At 40.0% G+C, this 19,019-nt stretch overlaps 1 protein-coding gene across 1 annotated transcript; it reads right to left on the bottom strand.

Annotated features, from left to right (window-relative positions):
- Positions 1–608: 608 nt before the first annotated feature.
- LOC133458220 (peripheral myelin protein 22-like) lies at positions 609–17,624 on the bottom strand. The gene is made up of 5 exons (XM_061737926.1): positions 17,508–17,624; positions 16,634–16,724; positions 14,444–14,558; positions 10,712–10,852; positions 609–3,964 (listed from the first exon to the last, which is right to left on the bottom strand). The coding sequence occupies exons 2-5, from the start codon at positions 16,706–16,708 to the stop codon at positions 3,804–3,806; spliced, it is 492 nt and encodes a 163-aa protein (XP_061593910.1). The 5' UTR covers positions 16,709–16,724; positions 17,508–17,624; the 3' UTR covers positions 609–3,803.
- Positions 17,625–19,019: the final 1,395 nt, after the last annotated feature.

Raw genomic sequence — 19,019 nt, 5'->3', positions numbered from 1 at the left:
TGTTGTTTCTTTTTTTTTTTACATGTACAAAAATAAATAAATAAATCAAATCAAATCAAATCAAAATAAAAGAGTTAATGGCTTCTGTTTCAGGCGTTAGTCGTCTATTGACGGTTTGTGTGATTAAGGTGAGCAGACGTAGATGCTGCTACTAACAGCCTTTATACACAGTTACTTGCACAGTTAAAATCGCCTCTATCTGCACTACTTGTGAACCGTTTTGCCTCAAACGGATGAGTTGTAACTCAAAACTGCTTTTATTCACATTGTTTTGGTCCCTAAAAAGTTTAAACTTTTATAACAGATGTGGGCTTGTTTTAAATGTAATCCCAGATTATTATTTTACCGTCAGGGTTACAACTGGAGCAGACGGGATGCTGGGTAAAAAGTTGTTTTTAGGTAGTACACAACCTGCTCTTTGCTTGGTTTAAATCAGTAAATCTTTATAATTACCCAGACTGACACAGCTGGGGGTTCATTTCTAACTATACCCCCCCCCCTGTGCTTCACGCAACTCTACCTCGTTTAAAAAGACAACAATTTATATCCTTCGTCTTGACTGAAAGCTGTAAGACTGAACCATATTACTTAATTATATCAAACATGAGCTGAGTCTTAATTAATTTTTATTAATAAATGACATTAAGTTCCAGCGTAATTACAAACAAAGGTTTTGAATGCAAAGTTCTGTCACGTCGTGAAAGGAAACAGCATTTTCTCCCGTCCCGGGATCATCTTAGTGTTCACTTGTACATTTGTCCTCATAGCAGCCAGACACCGACGCAGAGTAATACATGGTTACGAAACACGCATAAAGATACAGGGTATAATGGTTAAAATGTCGATAAAATAGAAATGCATACAGTATACTTGAGATGTAAAATAAAGATAAATGTTAAACACTGATCACGGCCTGTGGCATCCAGACGTTCATCTCAGGAACTTTTTAACTGCAGTTTCTCTCAGTTATACTTTCTTAAACCCATCAAATCCTCCAACTGAGACCGTTCGGGAATGAACTGATGCTTTTCCTCGCAGCTCGCGGATGAAGTGCTGCGTGAGTGGACTGTGATGTCACAGCCAGCTGCCAGTCAGGTCCGTGACACATCTGGAAACGGGTTATAAACACCCCCAGCTCCTCACGCTCCTCTTCCTGACTGCAAACCTCCAAATCTGACCGTTTTCAGTGAATAAGGAGACATGTAAGTTCAGCTTTGAGATTAAAGGAATATTCTGGAGTTAAAACAAGCCTAACCTTTTAGTTGGAGTCCAAAACAATGAGAGTCAAAGCTGTTTTGAGTGAGAACTGAACGTGTTGGCAACTAAATAGTAAATACCGTATTTTCTGGACTATAAGCCGCACCTGCATATAAACCGCATCTTCTCTATTTTTAAAAAAATAATTAAGAAAAGATATGCAAGCCACAGATATTTATGTTGTTAGATTAGATATTTACTACATGAACAGAAGGATTTTGAACTGTAAATGATGTACATGTACCTAAATAGATCCTTTCCTAACAGTGTCTTTTAACACGGCAGCAACTTTGCTGATTAAAACGGGACAGAACCAAGAGAAAATAACCGGTATTTATTTATCTGTTTGAAATCTGCTTCTATCTGCTAAAGAAGAAGTAGCGTATTCTTCTTTGCATTTATTTTGTCTTAGTTTCTAATTCCGGTTAGAGCCCCCGGAGTGGTGGAAGAAAAATCCACAGAATAGCCGCACCTTTGTATAAGCCTCACGGTTCAAAACCTATGAAAAAAGTAGCGGCTTATAGTCCAGAAAATACTGTAATCTTGTTACAGGAGGCGGTAGACACGTCGAAATACATTCCTGCTTTGGACTCGACTTGTATTTGAGGTGTTTGGGTTCCCGGGGGACAGGCAAGGTCATTTTAGGTGTGTATGTGTACAGGCGGTAAAGCAAAACGACTGTTTGTACAGGACGCTGCCCTGTCGCCCACCCGGGTCACAGGAACCGGTCAGCGGACGGAAACGCAGGAGTGTTCATGAGCTCTTCTTCCATAAATATACAAGTACTGAGTCAGTTTAGTGAAAGCAGAGGCCCCGAACTCGTCTCCTTCAGCGTCTCTTCACATCGATCGTCAGCTTGTATGGAGCTAGAACAGTCTCATAATTCGCAAATGCACACACCGTGCATGCATCATCAATTACCTGCATCGGCAGGACTAGAGCTCTCCAGTCTCCTGACGGCTCTGGTTGAACGGCCTGACAAACCATCTCCGATCGCGCTGTTTTCTTTACCGAGATCACAAGAAAAGCAGAGCAGTGGTCTCCTCTCCATCCCATGTTGCTGTCTTGTTTATTTATCTTTACTCCACCAACTCGAAATATCACTTTTCTAAGCGAACGCAGTTCAAACAGCAGGTGTATCCGCCCCTTTAATCTGATTGGTTTAGAGTAAATCATGTTTTATCCACTGCTCTGCGTCCCCTACGTGGGGTGCACTCTTATGATTGGCTGAAACAAAGGAAGACATCTGATTGGTTGCAGATCCTTCCGTGTTAAAAAAAACGTATTTGTGGATCGAGTCACGTCAGGGGAGTCTCAAAAATCACACGCAAATCCAGCGCAGCTCACAGACAAAAAAAAAAGTTTTTAAATCAGGTTATATTTGTGTGTGCATCAAAAATAAATTTGTGTATCTTGTCGTACGCACGTGTGAATTGTTCTGTGTATTTGTGAAACTTGTCCTGTGCATTTGCGGATCGGTGTGTTGCATTTGTGAAACTTGTTCTGTGCATTTGTGAAACGGTGTGTACATTTGCGGATCGGTGTGTTGCATTTGTGAATTTTGTCCTGTGCATTTGTGAAACGGTGTGTGCATTTGCGAATTATGAGACTGTTCTAGCTCCATAAGCTTCTACGGACAAGGCCGGACAGGGAAGCACAAGCGGTCCTTCTGATTGATTTTTGTGCACACGTGCACATTTAAAATGACTTCAGCTCGTCTGCAGGGGCTCCATCCACACTGTTCCAGGCGGAAAAGGGTGAAACATCGTCCCCAGGTCTGAACTGAGGCGCTGCCTCAAGTGGAATACTTGAAGTATCTTGAGGGTCTTCTTCCCGAGCGAAGGAAGGAAGGAACGGCCGATCAGAAGGTAGATTGATGCATGCAAATACAGTGAGACAAACTCTCTGCTGGTCTCGTGTGGTGAGCCGAGACGAGACGAGGATGCTGCTTCTACGACCCAAACTGGGACAAGTGGAAGTTAATGGATGAATGAATGAAGGGTCAGAGGCCTAAAAAGGTACAATATTTATTCTTGGATCCATTACCTTAAAAACTAACATTATTAGCCATTTTGTTGTAAATAAAATCCGCTTTAACTCAAAACTACTTCTGACCAAATTGTTTTGGTCCCTAACGAGAGTGAACGCTCATTTCCTTCTAAAAGTTTGTTTTAACTCCAGAATGTTCCTTTAAAATAATAATCTGCTGGTCGGAGCAGACGCGAGGGAGACGAAATGGCAAGTAAATGATCTCAAGATGTTAAACTTTTAGCAAAATGATGTTGCTAGAAGTATGTCTTGAATCCTAAATGTAACTAGAAAAACACAAATAAATGTTTGTGTTTTAATGCCGCTGCATCTCCACGTCTGTTTCAAACCCATTCCTGAACTTTTTATATAAAACTTACAAAAAAAAAAAAAAAAAATGGCTCTTCTTAGCATTTGAATATTTCACACATTTATGGCGGCAGGTGGCGTTAGGATGTTTAAAGATTAAATCCTGCACTTTCACTTCCCACTGATGGAGCAGCCCGTTTTTTTTCGTCTCACTCGTTCGTCTTCTTCAGGATGAGGTAGGTGATGGCTAAGATGAAGCTGAGGACGAAGGAAACCCACGCCAGGACGTAGCAGTGCCCGTACCCTCCTGACGCGTCGTCGGTGTGCAGCTCAGCTGTGTAGATGGAGGCAGCTATCATTATACACAAGCCTGGGGAGAGGAAAGATCTGGTAAGGTTTTTCACAGGGCCGCTCGGTGGCGAAGTGGGTTAAGCAGCGGCTCATATACTGAGGCTACAGTCCTCCTGCAGCGGTCGCAGGTTTGAATCCCGGCCTGCGCACCTTTGCTGCATGTCATCCCCGATCTCTCTCTACCCCTTTCATATCTGCAGCTTGAATAAAGGGCCACTGGAGCCCAAAAAAATCTTAAAAAGACGAGACCGGTCTTGACAGTCTTTGGTCTCGGACTCAGATAATTGAGATGCCGTTGCACCAAGGTGACAGAATCTGGTCCAGTTCTTCCTCTTGTTAATGTACAGTTTTGCAAACTATTTGTATTTTGCATTTGATTTAATGTTTTGGTGCATCTGCATGTGTGTCTGTATTTAATTACAGTTTTGTGTTTATAACGGCCTTGTTTGAATAAATATATGAATAATATTTGCATATCGTTGTGATTGATTAAGCATCAGGTTTATTTCAGTGATGCTGATATACTGTACGGTGTTATCTGGCTACTATAATTATAAATCATGCAATTTCAAGTCGATAATTGTGTGTATCTTTATTATTTTAAATTCAAAGTATTTATAAATATATTATATAAATATATACTATAATTATATAAGTATAAATATAAAGTATACTGAGGCCTCTACCTCAGTATACTTTAAAATAAATAGCTAAATAAGTGACTCTGATGTCTTAAACTATCTAAAATACACCAATTTTTTTAGATGTACCGGGAATATTAGGTGTATTTGCACAATGTATCGGTATCGAATCGGTATCGCCGATACCAGCCTGAATTTTACTCTATCGGATCGGAAAGGAAATCGGTGGTATGGAACATCACTAGTCGCCTTAACTGTAGCTCTCGTTAGGCTTCACATTCACACGTATAGGACTGTCTCAGAAAATTAGAATATTGTGATAAAGTTCTGCAATGCAATTAAAAAAACAAAAATGTCATACATTCTGGATTCATTACAAATCAACTGAAATATTGCAAGCCTTTTATTATTTTAATATTGCTGATTATGGCTTACAGTTTAAGATTAAGATTCCCAGAATATTCAAATTTTTTTAGATAGGATATTTGAGTTTTCTTCAGCTGTAAGCCATGATCAGCAATATTAAAATAATAAAAGGCTTGCAATATTTCAGTTGATTTGTAATGAATCCAGAATGTATGACATTTTTGCATTACAGAAAATAAAGGACTTTATCACAATATTCTAATTTTCTGAGACAGTCCTGTATTGACAAAACATGCATCTTCTTCCTGAGTCGCATTAATTTTGTTTTTCTACTAACACAACAAGAGTTGCAGAGCTGCTGAAAGTCTCCATCATATTGTCCAGGTGATGTGTGCAGTCATAGAGGACAGGACCAGGCTGCTGCACAATACCCGCTCCCCGAGCGACTCTTTCTCAGAGTCCTGCTGTCGTCACCTCTAAATATGCCTGAAGCTTGGAGTTGAGTATCATCTAAGGTGACTTTATTTACTTTTCTTCTTTTTTGGTGAGGCAGGACAGCTGGCTCGACTGGAAAAGGCTTCTTCAACTCAATTAGTTGAGAAAAAAAAAAACCATCACGTCTGTATTGTGTTTTGTTTTCATTATAACGGCGCTGATAACCATCAACCTCATCGACTGTTAACGGCAGAGTTTGATTTCTCCGCACTGACTTGTCTGGACTTGTGCTCTTCTGAAGTAGAAGAACAGTTCCTATCGAGACAAGTACGCTCGTCACCCCTGGACGGGTTCCTGCTCCGCTCCTTTTATCAAGGACGCATCCAGTGGAGTCTTGTGACAGCATTCCCAGAATGCATTTCACATCAAAGGGCAGAGGTTTTGTTTTACTATGTTTTTATTTTCCTTCTTCCGACGAAATGAGGGCCTTTTTTCCCCCTAAACGTGCACCAAAAGTCACCAAATTTTGCACGCAAGCCTGGCCTGGCGAAAAATGTGATATTTAATGGTTTGCATTAATGGGCGTGGCCTAATGGCTCAACAGCGCCCCCTAGAAAACATCGTGCCTAAAGCCCCACAATACGGTTTGACGTACATGCACGAAAATCGGTACACACCTGTATCATGTATTATCCTAGAAAAACATTTGAAATTTGACAGTCAGGTTAAGTACATCTATAACAAGGTCAAACCAAATCTTAACTGTTTTCGTTTTATCAGAAGGAACCTGTCTCACCAAGCTGCAAAACTATACATGCATGCTATGATTCTTTCTCATTTATCATACTGCATCACATCATGGTCACAGGCTTCCACAACCACTATGAAACCTAGTCTCTATATACAAGCAAGCAATAAAAATCATGGACCAAAAACCAATGAAATGGCATCATTGCCGCATCTTAAGGAAACACAACCTCCTCACTTTTGAAAATTGTATTAACCTCAGTATTTTAACATTTTTCTTTAAATGTTTAAATAATCATGTGTCAACACTGTTCTCTGACGTAGCCATTAGGCGTCACAGCTCTCGCAGAGCGACCACACGAGCATCCACTAGTGGTGACTGTCTCATCCCACAATGCAACACTTCTTTCTGCCAGTCTGCTCTCTCTGTAAAGGGGGCAAAACTTTGGAACTCTACCCACTGAGTTCAAATTAGAGACCAATACAAAAGCTTTTAACAAAGGACTCAATCAGTGGTTGAAATCCAATCAGCAGTGTACACATGAATAGTTCTTAACTTGTTGACTGCTTGCTTTGTTGTCTTTTTATGTTTCTAATTGAAAATTGTTTGTATTTCGTTGATTCCCTAATTGTTTTGTTGTTTGTTTGTTTTTTTCATTTATTTATTTTATTATTTTTATTTATTTTCTTTTTTTTTCCCCCATTCTTATCTTAATATTGTATTGCTCTTTATTCTTTTCAAAAGCTTCCTATGGACAAGTGTTGCGAATTAGCACTTGTGCTAGAACACTTAAACAATGCATCTGGTTTGTCCAATGTAATTGCTATGTCCATATCAAATAAACATAAATAAAAAAATCATGTCGCAACTTAAAGAAAAGTCTCTTGGCGCCATGGCTGAAGCCGAACAGGAAGTCGGCCATTTTGAATTAATCGTGTAATTTTGGCGCAATTTATGCCATTTCTTCGGCCGTTAATACGGCCTGAACCGTAATGTCCACCCAGGTGTGTACATATATCTTTTTTATAAATGTTTTAAATATATTTTATACATCAAAATGTGCGTCTCGATCCTGCGACGATGGGCATTACTTTTCTCAGTCAAAAGCGTTACCGTGGCCACGATAGATGCCAAAAAACGCGCCCCCCCTTTATCTGATTGGTCCATATTTGATAGTTCCTACTTTCTGCCATAACTTTTGAATGGTTTGAAATAAAGAGTCGTGGGTGGTGTCATCGGCCTTAGTTTTGAGTTTTGAGTCCGTGACCTTTATTGGAGAAAATTGCACGCACGAGGGTCCGTTCATCGCTGCTTGCGGCTTTAATTTTCATTTTGTTATTCTAACATCCGAAATACAAACTTTATTAGAGAACACGTCGTGTGAATGGATCATTGAAACACTTTTATCAGAGGAGGCCACGCCCCATTTTCAGTCGCATTAATGTTCATAGTTTATTTTATCTTCTTTAAACTATCTCCTTTTTCTTCTTTTAAGTCGACCCCATAGGCTGTAAAACGCAAACGACGAAGCATCGCTCATGTGACCCAAAGGTCCTGAGGAGCCACTTTGAAGCCTCTTTTTGCTCGTAGGGCGCCGAGTTGCCTGGGAAGCCGACTGGTGCTGCCGCATGTCAATCAAAGACAGCTGTGGCTACAAGCTGTGGCTACCAGCTACCTCAGCCGATCCCCACCGAAGGAGCGGCAGAGCAGCTGACAGATGTTTACAGCAGAACATTTCATTTTAGATCATGCTTCTGAGGCAAAATCAGGAATTACGGCTGCTTTTACCCGACGCTTGGTTGTGTAGCATGACGACGACTGATGAGGAAGTGATAATGACTCACCGCTGGCTGAACAAACTGTCAATCAAAAGGCTACGCCTTAAATTAGATATAAATGTGAGGCTTTATATAAATTGAGCTGACTAAATATGTTTATTTTTGCTGTAATGTTGAGCATTTTAAATTGGGCAGCAGCCAGCCTCCGGTGGCCAGCTGAGGAACGGCAATTTTTGTTACTTCCGGGTTGACCTCAATCCAGAAGTTAGATGGCGGCACTTGCCCGGGCCCTGACTGTTAGCCCTTTTCTTCGTTTATATGTGATTTTTTTTGTTTTTGTTTTTTGCACAATAGTTGTCCTTATCTCTTTGATTTACAGTGACCGGAAAAAGTCGGATAAACCATTCAGAAAAAGATCGCTAACTAGTGGCCGCGGGGGGTACTGCACCACGACCAAATGGAGTGACGGAGAAGTCTGAAGGGTTCAGCATGGCGTCACGGCTGCGGCGTGTGCTCTGCGTTGGTGTGACGCAGAAGCATATTTCAGCCTTAATACTCTATTGCTCAATTACCGCTACCAAACGGTGCGTTACTCCGTTATTTCTGGCTATAGTGAAGCTTTTTTTCCCACACGCGGAGACCGGAGGAAACGTAGTGTGTGAACATTCAAAAACATGACGGTCATGAGCCAAGAGAAGGCGAGTTTCGCAATGTGGAGATATTGTCATTACAGTAATCCCTGGTTTTTCGCAGCGGTTACATTCCAAAAAGAACCTGTGATAAGTGAAATTCTTTTTATAATTATTATAGAAGGCTTCAAATTAGGGATGTCCCGATCAGGTTTTTTTGCCCCCGAGTCCGAGTCCGAGTCCTTTGATTTTGAGGACTTGCCGATACCGAGTCCCGATCCGATACTTTTATAAAACAATAAAAAATGAAGAAGAGAAAAGAAAATTATGCAGGATGACCCTTTTATTATATTTTAACATGTGTACTGTAAACTGAGCACATAGGAGGTAGGCAGCTTGAACATTCTTAAGTCAGTATAAAAAAAAATTATTTTCTTTTTTTTTTTTTTTTTAGCATAGGGCTGCTTCAGCTTCAAAACAAACAGGCGTGCTCTGCGCGCATGCGGTGTATGGCTGCCGCTCCGAGCCCACTACTCCACGTGTGCGTTGATTTATGGTCCCGCGTCACACCAACGCAGAGCCTTCCGCGACGCGGAACCATAATGTCGGCGCCGCAGCTCCGCTTCAGTCCTGGGGTCTCATCTATAAAGCTTGCTTGCGCAGAAAAAGCGCCTGAAAGTTGCGGAAGCCACCATCTATGTAAAGCCTCGGATCTAAAAAGAAAAAACTAACCGATGGCTGCCGCTCCAAGCCCACTACTCCACGCCGAAGAGGAAAAAAGAAAGTGTTCTGATTAAAATAAGGAAAGTTGGACTACCGTATATAACAATTGCGTTCATAAGGATAAAGTTTTAAAAAAAAATAAAAATTAAAGAAATTGTCTCTTCTCCCCGTGTGTGTCTGCCTGTCATGCACGGGTACTTGGGCGCATGTTTACTTTTAAGCCGGAATTATGGTTCTGCGTCACACCAACGCAGAGCCTACGCCGTAGGGTCTGGCGTAGGGTGCGCGTCGCTGCGAACCCTACGCTGTAGACTCTGCGTCGGTGCGACGCGGAACCATAAATCAACGCACACGTGGATGTCGGCGCCAGTGAGTATTTTCACCGGACATTTTGACCGGAGAGATTATAAAATACCGGACTTCGGCATATTTTACCGGACAAAATCCGGCAATTACTGGACAACAGAAACCCTGATATATATATATATATCCGATTCCTGATCGGCTCATAACGTCCGAGTCCGGATCGAGTCTGCAATCACGTGATCGGCCCCGATTTCCGATCACGTGATCGGATCGGGACAACTCTACTTCAAATTGCAGGGATCAGCACCGCCTCGCACATATTTCCCCGCTCTTCTGATCCGCTGCATCCCGACTCGCTCTGTAGCGTCTTTTTCTCCTAAAGCCGCGGTGCAGTGTGTTTTTACCAGAGAAGAAAATAGTTATAGGTCGTTGTTGTCGCTCTTTTTTCTTCTGGGCAAAAAGATTCTTATAAACCGACATGCCACCATTGGTTATATTTGACCCTGTAATTAATGATTCTTCAAAGGCTCCCATTCTTGAGCTGCTGCTGAAGCTCATTGGCCGTTCTCAGCTTGTTGCTAAGCGACCAACGTTATTGACACAGGAAGTGAAGAAGCGGGGAGACTGTTTAGAATGCAGAACACGATGCACAATGTAAATCCATACAGTACCTGCTGAAATGAAGGCTAGAGGGGCATTAATGGGAGCATTTAAAATAATGTTGTTTTTTTAAGTAACTAAAAAGTTACTTTTCATAGTAACGCATTACTTTTTGGTCAAAGTAACTGAGTTACTAACTGAGTTACTTTTTAATGAAGTAACTAATAACGGTAACTAGTTACTATTTTTCAGTCTGAATACTCACTAAATATAGCACCAAAGTCACTAAGTTCCCAGCGCTGAACTAATTGTCTGACACTGCATCACCTAGATGTCAACTTTGCTGTATTTTATTATTATTTCAGTCATATCAAGTGCTCTATTTGTCTGAACTCTTCACATTATGTTTGGATAGAGGATTGAGTCGTCAGTCGGTCGAGCATTTCCATCCCCGGATGGACCCGATCCATCAAAACTACAACAGTCTGAGAAAACAAACAAACAAGAATGTGTTTTTTCCTGTGACTCCAGGTTACTTACAGCCGATCAGCTGGAAAATACCGGTCAGGGTGAACCGCTGGCATTTGGGCAGCGTAAACAGCTGAGCCACGAACACAAACAGGGCCAGGATGGTGAAGATACAGGCCAGCACTGAAGTGGCCTGCACGGTCTGGAGGAACTCTGCAGCAGGAAAATACAACACACACGGTGAGAAACATGTTAATCTGTTCAGCTACAGCACAGAAACACGTTTAGGGTCATAACACATTTTCATTCATTTCATTTTATTCTTTATTTCATTCAAAAATAAAACAAACAATTCAATACAATACAAACACAAATGTTTCTAAATTGTGAATGAAAAGGGAGCAGAAAGAAGAAGAATGTTATCTAATCTGCCCTTTTTTCCCAAGAAATAAATTTACAAATAACATAAATTAAAATTTTTAAAAACAACTAAATAAATAAAAAAATAAAATAAAATTACCGCCGGCTATGGGTATGTTAATCAAACTTAACTAACATTTTTCATTATATTTCCTTAACGTACAGGCTTTAATTGTTCTTTTGAATATAATGTTTGATTTGGATTCTTTGTTTTCTTTATTCAGATTGTTCCATAAACTGATTCCTTTCACAAAAACACAACATTCCATCAATTTAGTCCTGAATCTTGTTTTTTTTAAAGATTTCTGTTCCTTTTAAGTTATACTTGCTTTCTCTTTTTTTAAATCTTTTCTGAATGTTGATTGGTAACGTTTTTTTATGAGCTTTAAACATAATTTGCAGAATACTATAGTCTACTAATTCATGAAATTTCAACAATTGCAACTGAAGGAATAATGGATTTGTTGGATCTCTATATCATTTTCACATAATTAATTCTGCATATTTAATCCATTAAACCCACTAATATCTGTATTAATGACACCGCTCCCTCTTAAAGGTGGGGTAAGCGGTTCCAGGTTAGCCAGTATCTCCTAACAACTTGGTAATTCCCCATCTTGAGTAGACTGTAAAAAACAAAACAAGCCAAACAAATAGAGGGGGGGCCGACTGCACCAAACCAAAACAAATGTTTTTCAGCCAATCAGAACCGGTGGGAGGGTCCAGGCCTGTGATTGGCTGTTTCGTGGGAGGGAGGGGCTAGATCTCCGTGTTTCATTGATGTTTTGTTTCATTATCAGGACATGTGGCATCGTTCACATATCGCTTCAATTATGAAGTTTTCACATATCAGACGATCTTAAAGACGCAGAGCAAGTTTAAGATCAAACACAGCTTTAGGAGAACTACAGTAAATCATTTCAGTCGCTTGCTGATGTGACTCGTGGTTACTGTTGCCGGAATCAGTTTCTCAGAACCTTGTTTTACATGTTTCGTTGCTGTTTTGCAGAGATTCTGGCGGGTAAAGCCGTCCTAAGGTTCACCACTGGACTGGACCGTTGCAACGCCTTGATTCTTTTCTTTTTCTAGCATTTCTGTTGTGGTTTTGCTGGATTTTTGAAATCATTGTCCAACTATTTCAGCCAACGCTTTTGACTTTCGAAAAGAAGGATTTTGTCCAAGTTTACCTGCGAAAGGAATTGATTTACTAAAGTACATCACGCTCAGTAAAAAAAAAGGGGGGATGGTGGATTTTATCAAATGGGGACAGATAATTTGTGCTGATTATAAATAATATAATATATTACAAATAATAGCAGTGACCAAAACACCTGCAGAAATACTGCAGGAATGACATAGCAGCAGTTAAATGCAGCCTTCTGTAAGCTTTAAATATCCACTGGGCTTACATCAAATACATCAAAACACAACAATAAAAACAGTTTTCTGAACTTATCAATATGACTCTGTCCTTCACAGGATAAGTAAAATGGATCACTGCAAAAACTCAAAATCTTAACGAGAATATTTGTCTTATTTCTAGTTAAAATGTCTCATTTTAGTAAAAAAAAATCTCATTAGACTTAAAACAAGACTCATCACTGGACAAACCAACAATTTTCACCTGTTTCAAGTATTTTCACTTGAAATAAGTAGAAAAATCTGCCAGTGGAACAAGATTTTTTTGATTGTAATAAGAAGATAAATATTGTCCCACTGGCAGATTTTCCTACTTATTTCAAGTGAAAATTTACTTGAAACAGGTGAAAATTGTCAAATAAGTTATTTTTCTGGTGTTATTTTTCTGGTGATGACTCTAAATGTTGAAATAGCAGTAAAACCACATTCATTGATGAAATGACATAAGGGATGGAAAGGGAGGATGGCAGTTTTACAGGGGGGATGATTTGGACCGTTTTTATTTGAGGGAGGGATGCCATCCCCCCACAACTCCATTTCCTGATCACGCTCCTCCGTGATAAGTGCTGTTAGAACCCGTAACTAGGTGTCCATGTCCCGTGGCTGCAAAACGAGCCCCAATCACTCCTCCTCACCACCGTGCTTGACAGCTGGTGTGAATGATGTTGTGCATTAGGGATGGGCGGTATGGACTAAAAAAATGTATCACGATAATTTCTGGCATTTATCCCGATAACGATAAAAATGACGATAAAAAAAATACCAATTCAACTCCATCTTTTGAATTATAAATCTATCTCGCTCTCAGATCCGCCATGTTTGTTACACAAAAACCTCATCAATCGGAATTTATCCTTCTTTCTTTCTTTCTGGCTCATTTCCTTTTTTCTTTCTTTCTTTTTGCCTCATTTCTTTCTTTCTTTCTTTCATTTTTTTTTTCAGGCTCATTTCATTCTTTTTTTTCAGGCTCATTTCATTCTTTCTTTCTTTCTTTCTTTCAGGCTCATTTCCTTCCTTCCTTCCTTCCTTCCTTCCTTCCTTCCTTCCTTCCTTCCTTCCTTCCTTCCTTCCTTCCTTCCTTCCTTCCTTCCTTCCTTCCTTCCTTCCTTCTGCGTGGATTTAACGCAGAACCATAAATCAGCTTCACACAAAAACGTCATCAACGGGAATTTATCGTTTTTACCGCGAGATGACAAATTCTTACCGTGGGGAATTTTTTTGACGGTTTATCGTGAACTGTAAAATATTGCCCATTCCTATCGTGCATTGTGACCAAACACCTCAACTTTGGTCCAAAGCACGGCCTCCCAGAGGTCCTGGGGTTCGTTCAGACGCAGCTCTGCCGTCAGACGGGGCTTTCTCCTGCCAGCGCTTTATGAAAATACCTGATAAACTCTTAACATCTTTGATTTAATAAAGTGAATTTTTTCCATTGCTTTACAATTTAATTTGCTAATTCCTTTTGTTGGACAAGAATTTTTCTTTTGTTTTTTAAATACCTGACATGTTTCGGCAATTCCTTTCGCCTTCATCAGAGTCACAAGATGGTGTTTGTGTCGGGTCAGGTATAAAAAACCTAAAAACGTCCCAAAGTCCGACAAAAATAATAAGAAAATGTAATTCTTAAGATCTTTGCTATGTCTTTCCTGCTTGGTGTTGTGTTAATATACACCTGAATACTTCCCAAATGTTTTGCTTTTGTAAAGGTGTTCACAAGTAGCACCTGGCTGCTGCTTCACCTGTAAATCCTCGGAAACCAGCAACGCTGAGCTCAGTTTTTTTAGGCTCGCCGGCTTCGTAAACTCTGTAAAACATGATACTTTTGTTCATCTTGGGTCGTATTTATCTAACTCACGAGAACCAGATTATTTATATTTTGCCCTGGTGCATGAAACCTTGGGTCTTGAAGTGGCTGCTCTCTCTATTTCACACAACCGTACGTATTTTAAACTCCATAAGTCAGACCTTCTTGCGTTGAGCCCTCCGGGTAGCCTCTCAGGCTGAAGTAGTGCCAGTCTGAGCTTTTCAACTCCCACGTGCCCCACAGCTCTGTTGACACAGTCTTGGTGATCCACCAGGCCTGAAGGGAAGAATAAAGGCAGATAAATATAACAATATCAAGAAGCATGTATTGTAAATGCAATATTTAGTCAGAGTTTTGCAGATTTGATGTCAGAAGTCCTTCTTTTCTCCCTTTGTCATGTCTTACATGCATAAACTCAGGCCCGGTTCTATGAGGGTGCATAAGCATTGAACCCTCAGTTTATGTGTTTGCATGCTCAGGTGAAAAGACGAAAAGAAAACTGACAAATGCGCGCGCGTTAAGCCTGATTTATGGTTCCGGGTTAAATCGACGAATCCAGAATGTATGACCTTTTCGCATTACAGAAAAAATAAAGGACTTTATCACAATATTCTAATTTTCTGAGACAGTCCTGTTTATTTATGGTTATATTTATTTTTGTTGCTATGTTTTATTTTCTGTTGCTAGATTGTCTGATGGGTGAGGTAGCGTTCTGCAGCGATATTGCTGCAAAAATGCACTTGAAAGACACTTTAAATATTATTGTTTGACTGGTATCATTCCACTTGAAATGACTGTCATGTTTAGTGATGGTTTTCAGCTGTATAGATAAAATTAGTTTGAATTTCTATGTTTTATTTTCAGGGTAAGAAACATCTGTTGCTAGATTGTCTGATGGGTGAGGTAGTCCAGACTAAATGTAGCATTTTCTTTGTTCTGCAGCAATATTGCTGCAATAAAGCATTTGAAATACACTTTAAATATGCTTGTTTTGCTAGTATCATTCCGCTTGAAATTATGGGAAAATGCATAATTTAGTGTTGAATAACGTGCCAGGCATGAGCACCCCCTCTGATCTGAGATGCATCCCTACTAGGGATGGGCGGTATGGACTAAAAAATATATCACGATAATTTCTGGCATTTATCCCGATAACGATAAAAATTACGATAAAAAAATACCAATTCAACTCCACCTTTGTAACTATAAATCTATCTCGCTCTCAGATCCGCCATGTTTGTTACACAAAAACATCATCAACAGGAATTTATCCTTTTTTCTTTCTTTCTTTCAGGCTCATTTCCTTCCTTCCTTCTTTTTTCCCTTCCTTCCTTTTTTCCTCCTGCTCTCTCCTTCCTTCTTCCCTTCCTCTTTTCTCCCTTCCTTCTCCCCCTTCCTTCCTTCCTTCCTTCCTTCCTTCCTTCCTTCCTTCCTTCTTTTTTCCCTTCATTCCTTCTTTCTTCCTGCTCTCTCCTTCCTTCTTCCCTTCCTCTTTTCTTCCTTCCTTCCTTCCTTCCTTCCTTCCTTCCTACTTTTTTCCCTTCCTTCCTTCTTTCCTCCTGCTCTCTCCTTCCTTCTTCCCTTCCTCTTTCCTTCCTTCCTTCCTTCCTTCCTTCCTTCCTTCCTTCCTTCCTTCCTTCCTTCCTTCCTTCCTTCCTTCCTACTTTTTTCCCTTCCTTCCTTCTTTCCTCCTGCTCTCTCCTTCCTTCTTCCCTTCCTCTTTCCTTCCTTCCTTCCTTCCTTCCTTCCTTCCTTCCTTCCTTCCTTCCTTCCTTCCTTCCTTCCTTCCTTCCTTCCTTCCTTCCTTCCTTCCTTCCTTCCTTCCTTCCTTCCTTCACGTACGTTGTGCATGGATTTAACACAGAACCATAAATCAGTTTTACACAAAAACATCATCAACAGGAATTTATCGTTTTTACCACGAGATGACAAATTCTTACCGTGGGGAATTTTTTTGACGGTTTATCGTGAACAGTAAAATATCACCCATTCCTACTCCCTACTCATCATATTCTAGAACCGGCCCTACATAAACTACATGAACATGTGCCGGTGTGGGCAGACCGGGTCGGTGTTCCTCTAGGCATTGCTGGACCTTTTCTTGTGGAGGTCTGAGAACTGCTGCATTGTGGGTGGCAAACTCATATTTTGACATTTAACTCCTGGTTATTTCCTTGTGGTTTTGCACACATGCCTGGCAGAGCTGCCTGACATGTTTGTGTTGCAACTGCAGCTCCGTGTGGGAGCTCTTGATTGGCACTTGTAGCTGATAAAAAAAAAACCCTTTGTTCACACTTAAGTCCACACTTATTGCTTAAATAAGGAAAGAAAATAAAGAAATGTGCTCTTACATTGTCGATGGTGGCCACCAGAAGCAGGATGATGGTAGTAATGTGCAGAACGACGATCCCTGCCAGCACCAACATTGTGGCCCTGTGAGAACTGATAACCACAGGAATTAAGGATCCGCGGAGGCATCTACTGTATTTCTCCACGCATAGAATTATGTAACACACAAGCATTTTACACGAGGGGATATCAGTTTATAGTTTCCAAATATAATGGTTGCAGAAAAGAGGAGAGGAGGCGGACAGGGAGAGGAGGGAAACCGTTGCATTCAAGTCCAAACTGGTCCCTGCGGAGCCAGATCTCCGACTATAACGCACATCTGGATCCAGACGCTTCACGGTCCACAAAACCGGTGGTTCCGCTTCAAAACATCGCTATAAACGTGTTTTCATACATGTGGGGCGACTCGGACGGGATCCCAAGTCGTTGAAACGCCAGTAAATTGCGATTCTGGTTATTTATCTGGTGGGTTTTCATCGATTTTTACCCCGTCGTCGGGAAAGGCGCGCTGAAAGGCGCGTTTGTTGCGTTTGTTCACACACACACACACACACACACACACACACACACACACACACACACACACACACACACACACACACACACACACACACACTGGCCAAATACTCTAGTCAATTACTTGGAAATGAAAAAAAGAAAAAGAAAACTAAGAGAAAAAAAGAGCACAACTTTTTTCATCCAACTGAAGGCGCGTCCGTTCAAAACTTTTTTAGGTTTGTTTTTGTTTGCGCTCAGTTCATTTTCTTCAGTTAACTTTTAAGCAGTTTTAATACACTAATAAAACATATCAGACTTGCACACACTAACCTGCCCGTGAAATAACTGTATAAGGTGAAGAAAGTGTGTAATTGTTACCTGGAAGCCCTTTAACGCGCGGCGTGCACGGGAGTTTGTGTGGAAACGCTTCTCTGTGGACCCACCCAGCCTCTGCTGATCCACACACACTACCAACTCCTTTTTCTCACCCCCGTCCTTCTCTTTCCTCTCACTAAGCCCCACCCAGAAAGTTTCAAATATTGTTTTACCCCACTTAGAGTTCGGTCCGGATGAGGAAACGCCTCCGTGATGCGGCTCCGCTGGAGTCTGCGCGTAAAGGCGCGTCCATCTCCAAAACAACCAGCTCCAGAGATGTGTACAGTCTTTTCTTTATGGTTTTATTCCTATAAAACTTTACCTATGTCACCATGGAGAAGCAATTCTCCCAATTATACGCATATGTTTTCTTTGTTTGGTGCCCTGGTTGGTCTTGGAACAACACAACTTCTCACAATTATTTCATTTTCATTTCATTTTTATTTATTCCGATCATGGAAATATGCAAACAAAAAAAACAAACAAGGAAAATGACAACACAATCAAAAGCATATTCCATAACCAGAAAGGAGCAGGAAGAAGAAAATCTTATTATACCTGCCCCTCCCTCAAAACTAAATTGAACAATAATAACAGATGGTCTGCACAATTACTTAGTTAATATCATAAAGAAAGAATAACAAAAAAAATCAAAGATAGATTGTCTGTCTACGCATATATTATATATTTTAACTATTTCATCTATATATTGCTATCTTTTTCTCTTTAAATTTCTTTTTAAACTGAAATATGTTTATACAGCCCTTTAAATCATAATGTAATGAATCCCATAACTTAATTCCAACAACAGAAAAACTCATCTGCTTTAAAGTTGTTCGGGCAAATAGATGTTGAAAATTAAATTTTTTACGACTATCTTCATTATTTGAACTAAAAGTAAACATGTATTGTAGGTTTTCTGGTAATGCTTTACATTAAGCTGTACATGATTGTGAGTGTCTGTAACTTAACCAAATTATTCATACCATTATTTATTTAACAGCAATGAATCCAAAAGGTAAACATAAAACCAGGTGAGCAACATTTAGTACCTGCACAGATCCAACTTTAGAGACCTACATTATGACTTGATCAGTCTCTCCTTCTTGAGGAGTAACTTTGGTCCCTCTTTCTTTCAACATTCTCAGTTCATTCATGTTTTTGGGGATTCACTTGTGTAAAGATGCCACCAGCTTTCTTCATGTTATACAGGACTGCTCAGAAAATTAGAATATTGTGATTTCCTGTAATGCAATTTTAAAAACAAATATGTCATACTTTCTGGATTCATTACAAATCAACTGAAATATTGCAAGCCTTTTATTATCTTAATATTGCTGATCATGGCTTACAGCTTAAGAAAACTCAAATATCCTATCTCAAAAAATTTGAATATTCTGGGAATCTTAATCTTAAACTGTAAGGCATAATCCGCAATATTAAAATAATAAAAGGCTTGCAATATTTCAGTTGATTTGTAATGAATCCAGAATGTATGACATTTTTGCTTTTTTT

This window comes from Cololabis saira, chromosome 1 (genome assembly GCF_033807715.1).
Source record: "Cololabis saira isolate AMF1-May2022 chromosome 1, fColSai1.1, whole genome shotgun sequence".
Classification (NCBI taxonomy): domain Eukaryota; kingdom Metazoa; phylum Chordata; class Actinopteri; order Beloniformes; family Belonidae; genus Cololabis; species Cololabis saira.
Note: the sequence above shows the minus strand (reverse complement) of the source record. Positions and strands in the feature narration are given on the sequence as shown.

Excerpts from the sequence above, each read along its gene's own strand:
- LOC133458220 (XM_061737926.1), bottom strand. The coding sequence starts at position 16,708 with ATGTTGGTGCTGGCAGGGATCGTCGTTCTGCACATTACTACCATCATC. Across the intron at positions 14,559-16,633 it reads TGGTGGCCACCATCGACAAT|GCCTGGTGGATCACCAAGAC; the intron begins GTAAGAGCACAT and ends TCTTCCCTTCAG. Across the intron at positions 10,853-14,443 it reads GGAGGGCTCAACGCAAGAAG|AGTTCCTCCAGACCGTGCAG; the intron begins GTCTGACTTATG and ends TTCCTGCTGCAG.